Raw genomic sequence first — 9,434 nt, forward strand, 5'->3', positions numbered from 1 at the left:
TTGGGCCCAAGCCTGTTAGGGCGTAGCTTAGCACTATATATAGACGCTATGGCAAACCCTATTCTGTAATTCTGTTCTTGCCTCTCCTTAATAAAACTGCTCTCCCTCTTCCCGTGGACGTAGCCAATTTATTGGTGAACCACGTAAATCTGTTGTCTTGTTTTTCGCGTTTATATTTTCTCGTATTATCACGAATTCCGCATAACATAGACAAAATTCAAGATTTTCACCAGGAGTAGTAAACCTAAACTAAATACAAAGTAGCATTTGCGCAATCTAGTCACGGGAAGCTCCTTCCTGGCAAATAATCACAGATGTGGTTGACGATCTTGAGCAACCTGCCAATTTCTCAGCCAATCGAAGTGAATACCGAGAAGCACACTTCATTGAACAAATCTTACAAGTTTTCCTCTTTGATATAATTGTGAACTTCTCCAAAACCGTTGCATTCATTAGTATAAATTCTGATAGTTTGAGAAGGTCATCATTATCCCATTCAATATTCCCTTTCAAACACATCTTTGAAGAACTGAAAACCTTAACATTCTTGAGGTTGGGAAACCCGAAGCTTGACAGGAAATAAATATCATGTTCTTTGGCCAAATATCCTAACTCAAATGCACATCGCCTATGATCCATCTGTATAGAAAGGGTATAGTCAAATGAAAAATCACAATTCACAAAAGTTACAAAACAATGATTTCATATAGTACAAATCTCTGCTGCAATAAAGTACATTCTCTGCAATTTGCACTAATTGGGAATTGACATTATTATAAGTTGTTTATATTTTATTTTTTTTGTAATTTTATTCTTTCATATTCTTTCTTGGAAGCAAACAACTTATGAGTTTTCGAGTTACTGTCTGATGCCTTATATAAATAAAAAATTATTTAATAACATCTTTGATTAGGTTATTGTTGAATTGCGATAATGTATTCTTTCTTTTTACCTTTCAATGTTCTAATATAAACTTTGTACTCATTTTGAAAGAATATTTATTAAGTACTTATTTAACTCGATTGCAAATATTAATTTAGATTTGAAATCTACCTTAGATTACTAGTATTCTTATAAATTTAAGGAAATAATTAAATGAATAAAAAATCTCTATTAATTTGTTAAAATAAATAAATAAAAGGAAAAAAATAATTTTGAACATTGGACTAGTAAAATGGAACAAAAGGAGTGCTTGAATATAATTTATTCATATAATTTAATTTTTTTTTCTTTTCTTATTTTGATGTTGATAAAGTGATTTGTTCATTTGTCCATTTCTTTAAATGTCAACACTGTTTGATGTGAGAAAAAAATAGGGTAGAGGTGGGGTGGGGAGTACAATATTAAAATTTCTGAAAAAATGAATTTGTAAATAGAAGAGCAAAAGTTCCAAAAAGATACCAAAGTAGTTGTCATAGTTATGTTGAGTGACTCCAAATGAGGTGAGACTTTCAACAGAATAACTGCTCCATAGAAATAAAATTTTGTGATACGCAAATCTAGAGTTAGACATTTGCATTTCAATTCTGGAAGCGACATCTCTTCAAATTGCATTAGTACCTGATATGGTTATTCCAAAGAAATTAGTGAAGGATCTAGAAAACAAGAACGATAAAAAAGGAAGAAAACTACGATGTAAATTTTATGGAAAATTTGACCAACTTACAATCTAGGTGAACAGTAAATGAAGTACCACTTTAGAAAGTTGACAAAAAAATTTGCAAAAGTTTTGTATTAGCGCTAGTAGTCCTTGATAATGTGTAGAAGTTCTTAAGTTGTGTTATATTCTAAATGCTATCTCTTCATGATATTTATATACCTAAAGAAAATAAAGTCTTTACGACAAAACATACCTCGGTGTACCAAGTCCCAATCGTTAACTCGGTTGTATTGCTCAACTTATGAAGATAATCTTCGACGAGTTTCCTTATAACTTGATGTTCACCAGGGCATGTGGCAGTAGAAGCACCTTTAGCAATTGATGTGCAACTCATTTGGAAATTTAGCTTAGCACTTACCACCGATGATACATTTATTAGCCTACATTTGAGATCATACATATCTTCAGAGATCTCCAAATGTTGAATATTCGGGGCAATAATATCCAAAGAGGGATCATCAGATTCATCATAGTATGAAGAATAATCTTCGAACTTAAGCCTCTTTAAATTTGAAGAATTGATATCCAAATGACTCAATCCGTAGAATTCAGAAATTTCGAGGTTTTCCAAAGCAGGACAACCTGAGAGTATTTTTACGATTATGTCATCCTGTAACTTAAGGTCATTCAACTTCAAGGTCTTTAAAAATTTCCAATCTATGGAGAATTCGTCACTAAATGTACAACGCGTGAGATCCAATGTTATCAAGGTGGAGCACTTGTAGATAGAGTCAGGCAAGTCAATGGATTCATAGTCATATGAATCTGATAGCAATACAACATTTTCAACATTTTTTTTGACAGCAGTAGAAAGCCATCGGGAGATTGGGAACAATAATTCATCATCAACAAATTTGAGTTGTGACTCATATTTGGACAAGTGAGTGAAATCCAGATGAAAATTTTCAATTTTGGAACATGTAGACTTATCTAATGCATAATTCACAAAAGATATAAAGTTTTCCGTTTGTGATTTATCTTCACACTGGATAAAGAAGTTATAAACTGAACGCCATAGATATTGCCACCTTTTGGAGAGAATAGAAGTTGTGAACACATCTTTCGTTGGCAAAAGGGAGAGAATCTGTAGAATAAGAGCGTCCGGTAACTCACTGATACTATCATTTTTAACTCTTTTGCTTCTTCTTTTCTTTGAGAATGGAGGCCAAAGATCCATCTTTTGGGTGCAGAAAGGCTTTCCAGGGTTTGAATGGTTTTTCCTTTTCTATCCAACACAAGTTTTCCTTTTGGGTTTTACTCTTGTTTCACTATGAAGACTATATATATAATGTACATAGGTAGAGCTATTTAGGAATGTTTCTAATTTTGTTTCCTTAAATAGATTTACTTGATGTTCTTTCCTAAAATAGACATGAATCTAGACATGAATGAGTAAAGTACCAAAAACTGATAATGATGTGCTAAAACAACGATCGACACAATAAGAATCATGCATCTACATACAAAAGGGATATCATTTATTTTTCTTTTAAAGAAATTGTTGGGTTTTAAAAAAAATGTGAATGAAAAATGAAGAGTTGCGACTTTTATGAAGAGTGGTGACTTTTATCAAAAGTTGCGATTTTTATGAAAAGTTGTGACTTTTATGGAAAGTTGTGACTTTTATAAAAGGTGACGACCTTTCTGAAAGATTGTGACTTTTCCAAAGGTTTGTGACTTTTCTTGTAAGGCACAATAAGAACCTTTTCCCACTACCATTTGTTTTCTATAAATTGAGGAATTTCCTCTCATTTTAATATAGAATTCATGGACTTCTTCTTCAACTACTAAATCTAATATTTAAAGTGTACTTTACTGCTGTTGAGTGGTTCGCTGACACCAGAGTTTTTGGTATCTATACTCTGGTGATTGAGATAATTTAACTTGGGAAGTCATACTCCAAATCAAACCTCGGATACTAGAGGGGAATAATTTCCTTAAGGGGACACTGTGAGTTCAGTGGACTTGATCTTTTTCCTATTAAAAATTTTCCAAATTCTATTTTAATTTTCTAATTGTGAAAATGTTCTTAAACTTTTTTGTCTTACAAAGATGTTCAAAGTTTTGTTCTAAGTATGTTTGGAATACAAGATGAACAACAGAAATAATAAAATTAAAATTTTATTGATGCAGCAACTACTCATTACAACAGGATAACTGATATTTCTTAATAAGTAAATATTTTCCTTGTCGTCACCTCACGAGTTTTGTTGAAAAAAAGATCTAATCTATCTTGTGTCTATATCTGGTATCTTATTTCGAAGTATAACCAATTTGCTATGTGTCTTTATGTACATTTACAATATTATCGTAGGCCCGAATTTCTATTTTTATCTCCAGATAGAGAGAGTTTCTATATTTTTAGAAAATCAACTTCAATCTAATTTTCTATTTTTTCACTCCAAAAAAAAGTTTTCTTCTCTCCTTTAATATTATATTTTATTTTTGTTTCATAGAGTAAATCATTTCCACCCTTTTTCAAATAATTCTCATATGTAATTCATATTTTTTCAGATGTACTTCTCACATTCCTTTTTTTTAGTACTATTGCATTAAGCTATCAGGTAGTTTTATAAAGTATCATAAAAAAATAGATATAAAATGTTTGATTTATTTTAAACTTTGTGCGTTCTTCATAGTAAAAAAATAATTATAATTGTCCAGTGAATTAATGACAGGCAAATGCAGATTGGCTCAGTCTTTCTGTGGATGTTCGTAATATCATTAGTTTTGGGTCACTATTAACTTTGATGCTAACGTAGTCATAAGAATTTTGAAAAATGTGCACAACAGATAACATCTAAAATGTGACTAAGAAAAGTTTTATGAGAAACCAAACAACCATAAAATTTGGTATATATGTCACAACGACAAGATAACAGGAACAGATAGTACTTATTTGTTACAAAGACAAATTCAAGATTTTTACCACGAGCAGTAAATCAAAAACTAAATGCGAAGTTACATTTGTACAATCTAGTCAGGGAAAGCTCCTTTCTGCCAAATGATCACAGAACTGGTTGACGATCTTGAGCAACCTGCCAATTTCTCAGCCAATCAAAGTGAATACCGAGAAGCACACTTCATTGAACAAATCTTACAAGTTTTCCTCTTTGATATAATTGTGAACTTCTCCAAAACCGTTGCATTCATTAGTATAAATTCTGAAAGTTTGAGAAGGTCATCATTATCCCATTCAATATTCCCTCTCAAACACATCTTTGAAGAACTGAAAACCTTGACATTCTTGAGGTTGGGAAACTCGAAGCTTGACAGAAAATTAATATCATGTTCTTTGGCCAAATATCCTAACTCAAATGCACATCGGCTATGATCCATCTGGATAGAGAGGATATAGTCAAATGAAAAATCACAATTCACAAAATTTACAAAAGAATGATTTCATATAGTACAACTTATGAGTTTTTGAGTTATTGTCTGATGCCTTATATAAATAAAAAATTATTTAATAACATCTTTGATTAGGTTATTGTTGAATTGCGATAATGTATTCTTTCTTTTTTCCTTTCAATATTCTAATATAAACTTTGTACTCATTTTGAAAGAATATTTATTAAGTACTTATTTAACTCGAGTGCGAGAAAATAATTTAGATTTGAAATCTACATTAGATTACTAGTATTCTTATAAATTTAAGGAAATAATTAAATGAATAAAAAATCTCTATTAATTTGTTAAAATAAATAAATAAAAGGAAAAAAAATAATTTTGAACATTGGACTAGTAAAATGGAACAAAAGGAGTGCTTGAATATAATTTATTCATATAATTTAATTTTTTATTCTTTTCTTATTTTGATGTTGTTAAAGTGATTTGTCATTTGTCCAATTCTTTAAATGTCAAACACTGTTTGATGTGAGAAAAAAAATAGGGTAAAAAATGAATTTGTAAATAGAAGAGCAAAAGTTCCAAAAAGATACCAAAGTAGTTGTCATAGTTATGTTGAGTGACTCCACATGAGGTGAGGCTTTCAACAGGATAATTGCTCCATACAAATAAAATTTTATGATACGCAAATCTAGAGTTAGACATTTGCATTTCAATTCTGGAAGCGACATCTCTTCAAACTGCATTAGTACCTGATATGGTTATTCCAAAGAAATTAGCGAAGGATCTAGAAAACAAGAACAATAAAAAAGGATGAAAAATCCGATGTAAATTTTATGGAAAATCTGACCAACTGACAATGTAGTAAATGAAGTACCCGACTTTAGAAAGTTGACAAAAAAATTTGCAAAAGGTTAGAATAGTTTTGTATTAGCGCTAGTAGTCCTTGATAATGTGTAGAAGTTCTTAAGTTGTGTTATATTCTAAATGCTATCTCTTCATGATATTTATATACCTAAACAAAATAAAGTCTTTACGACAAAACATACCTCGGTGTACCAAGTCCCAATCGTTAACTCGGTTGTATTGCTTAACTTATGAAGATAATCTTGGACGAGTTTCCTTATAACTTGATGTTCATCAGGGCATGTGGCATTAAGAAGCAAATAGGCAAAATCGGAAATATAGACAGAACTTTTTAATATTAGAGCAGCAAAGGAGAGGTTGTACATTGTCTGTAAAGGAAATGAACTTATTAATCACATTCTCTCTATTGGACCAATTGGTATTTCGGTTGTCAAAAATAAGGTTGTCTATAGAAGTCCAGGGGTATTGCCAGGGGCATCTGTTCTCTCTAAACGTTGGCAATACCCCTGGACTTCTATAGACAACCTTATTTTTGACAACCGAAATACCAATTGGTCCAATAGAGAGAATGTGATTAATAAGTTCATTTCCTTCACAGATAATGTACTACCTCTCCTTTGCTGCTCTAATATTAAAAAGTTCTGTCTATATTTCCGATTTTGCCTTGTTGCTTCTTATAGTTCCAAAATTGACAAGCAAAAGGTCCCTTGATTATACCTTTTTTCTTCTGCTATTCTCTACAGCCATCTTTTTGAAGAATAGAGGTTGTGAAGGCATCTTTCATCGGAAAAAGGGAGAGAATCTTAATAATAAGAGTGTCCGATAACTTACTGATTCGATCAACTCTTCTCATTTTGCTTCTTTGTTTCTTTTGNAAAAAGTTCTGTCTATATTTCCGACTTTGCCTTGTTGCTTCTTATAGTTCCAAAATTGACAAGCAAAAGGTCCCTTGATTATACCTTTTTTCTTCTGCTATTCTCTACACCCATCTTTTTGAAGAATAGAGGTTGTGAAGGCATCTTTCGTCGGAAAAAGGGAGAGAATCTTAATAATAAAAGTGTCCGATAACTTACTGATTCGATCAACTCTTCTCATTTTGCTTCTTTGTTTCTTTGGGATTTGGGAATAGAGACTATAGATCCATATTTTTGGGGCTAGGGTTTTAATTGTATCTGTATTATTAGTGTTCAATTATGTATACTCTTTTGGCTGCAGAAAGGCTTGCTAAGGTTTTGATGATTTTTCCTTTTCTATCCAGCACACCTTTTGATTTTAATGAATTTTCCTTTTCTATTAGACAAACCTTTTGGTTTTAATGATTTTTCCTTTTCTATCCACACACCTTTTTATTTTAATAAATTTTCCTTTTCTATCCAACACACCTTTTGATTTAATGATTTTTCCTTTTCTATCAAACACACCTTTTATTTTAATAAATTTTCCTTTTCTATACAACACACCTTTTGGTTTTAATGAATTTTCCTTTTCTATTAAACAAACCTTTTGGTTTTAATGATTTTTCCTTTTCTATTATATACACCTTTTGGTTTTGATGATTTTTCCATTTCTATCTAACACACCTTTTGGTTTTGATGAATTTTCCTTTTCTATCCAATACACCTTTCCTCTTTGGATTTCGTTAGGGCTTTAAATTGAATGAACACATTTGTTCATGTAAAAACATGACCATTATGAAACAATCACAGAAGATCAGATCATAATGAACAAGTTGTGCAGCGGTGTTTTCTTCTTCATGCCTATTTCTAGAGAGCGCTGGTCGTTCACAATTAAGAGCTATTTCTTTAAGTTTCATGTATATAAAAAATTTTTCCCATCCAATGCATCTTGAGAATCAATGGAACTGGATGACTTGTTTTCCAAGTCTTGCGGTTCAAAAGATCTATTTTACGCTATCTCGTTATTTGCAGGTGAGCTTTGGATTACAGTGGAACTAGATGACTTATTTTCCAAGGCTCGTGATTCAAATTATCTATCTTCTTTTATCTTGTTATTTGCAGGTGAACTTTGGATTATACTTCTCCGGAGTGCTGGATAATGTGGTGTTCTACTCGGAGCATTTGCAAGAGATGACAGTTGCGAGATTAATTTACTAGATTGAGTATGATCTAGCTCAATAATTAAGGGCAACTATTTTAAGCAACATCATTTCTGGTTTGAGCTAGATCATACTCAATCTAGTAAATTAATCTCGCAACTCTCATCTCTTGCATATGCTCCGAGTAGAACACCACATTATCCAGCACTCCGGAGAAGTATAATCCAAAGTTAACCTGCAAATAACAAGATTAAAGAAAATAGATTTTTTGTACCACTAGACTTGGAAAATAAGCCATCCAATTCCATTGAGTTAATTATTGGAGTAGAGTCTGATCCAAAATCAAAATTCCTTTTTACCTTTTTCCTCTCATATATGTGGAATTTGATTAATTAAATGATCAATATGTAATTTGTCTTTGTAATATTTCATTCAAATTTTTTGTTCTTATTAGCCATACACAAAATCAAAACTTTCAGCAGTAGTTTAATAAGCTGATGCTCAAATAGCCAATGAGTTACCACCAACGGATGTGGTAGAGTGGATGAGAATGTTCCTAGCTTAACTAGAAGTCTCAATTCTAAACCCTATGTATGGAAAAATCTTTGGTATATAGCGTCAGGGGCATATACAGGAGGAGGTCACCAGGTTCACATGCTTCCCTTTCGAAAATATATACAACAATGTCATATTTTCTAAAAATAATTAAATATAGATGTATGAACTCACACTCGCAGTATCATATACTGCAATAATCATTGGAAATTTAAAATGTATCAATCTTGTTTAATTTTCTTTCTAAAATTGGATAACACCTTGTAAGTGGTTATTGGTAGCATTTTATATAAGCTTTAATATTTTCAAAATTTTCAAGTTTGTCGCGTTGGAAATTCCTAACCTTTTTAGCACTCGATTTTTTTATATAATTAACCAAATGTGTATATTAAAACTAGTAGTATTGGATGATATAGCATACGATCAATGGGTCAAGTCAGTCGATTTAAATGATAAAAACCTAAATATCGAATCGATTAAATTTATATCTTTGATCCACATTTCTCTTAATAGTGCACCCATCATCTCGAAATCCTAGATATGCCGTAGAGCTACACCCGAATGGGCCCTACCTAGCATGAATCCATAATAGTCGGGTTCTTATGCAGGTAGCGGATACCATCTCTTTGAGATAAACAAAGTAGAAACCTCTTTCTTCCCTGAAAATATCTATAAGGTACCTCCCAGTAATAATACCTTGTTTTTATCGACAAAGTTTAGAAAACACATAATTTCATGATTCTAATAATCGGAGGAGAAGTGTGGCTTGTTGATGTACGGTCAGTACGGAAACAAGCCTAGCTACAAATTCAGAAACACAAGGACAACATATAGAAATGCTTCATCACAAACCAAGCAATCATAAATTTTGGGATGTCATAAGGGCAAAGATAACATTTCAGGTACGCGGAAACAAAATACCTGCGATTTTGTCAGGGAATACTTTAC

General features: G+C 31.8%; 1 protein-coding gene across 1 annotated transcript; it reads right to left on the reverse strand.

Moving 5' to 3' along the window:
* Window positions 1-276: 276 nt before the first annotated feature.
* Window positions 277-2,837, reverse strand: LOC107017002 (putative F-box/FBD/LRR-repeat protein At1g78760). Its single transcript, XM_015217293.1, has 3 exons — window positions 1,854-2,837; window positions 1,402-1,560; window positions 277-639 (listed from the first exon to the last, which is right to left on the reverse strand). The coding sequence occupies exons 1-3, from the start codon at window positions 2,835-2,837 to the stop codon at window positions 277-279; spliced, it is 1,506 nt and encodes a 501-aa protein (XP_015072779.1).
* Window positions 2,838-9,434: the final 6,597 nt, after the last annotated feature.

Source organism: Solanum pennellii, chromosome 4, assembly GCF_001406875.1.
Source record: "Solanum pennellii chromosome 4, SPENNV200".
Classification (NCBI taxonomy): domain Eukaryota; kingdom Viridiplantae; phylum Streptophyta; class Magnoliopsida; order Solanales; family Solanaceae; genus Solanum; species Solanum pennellii.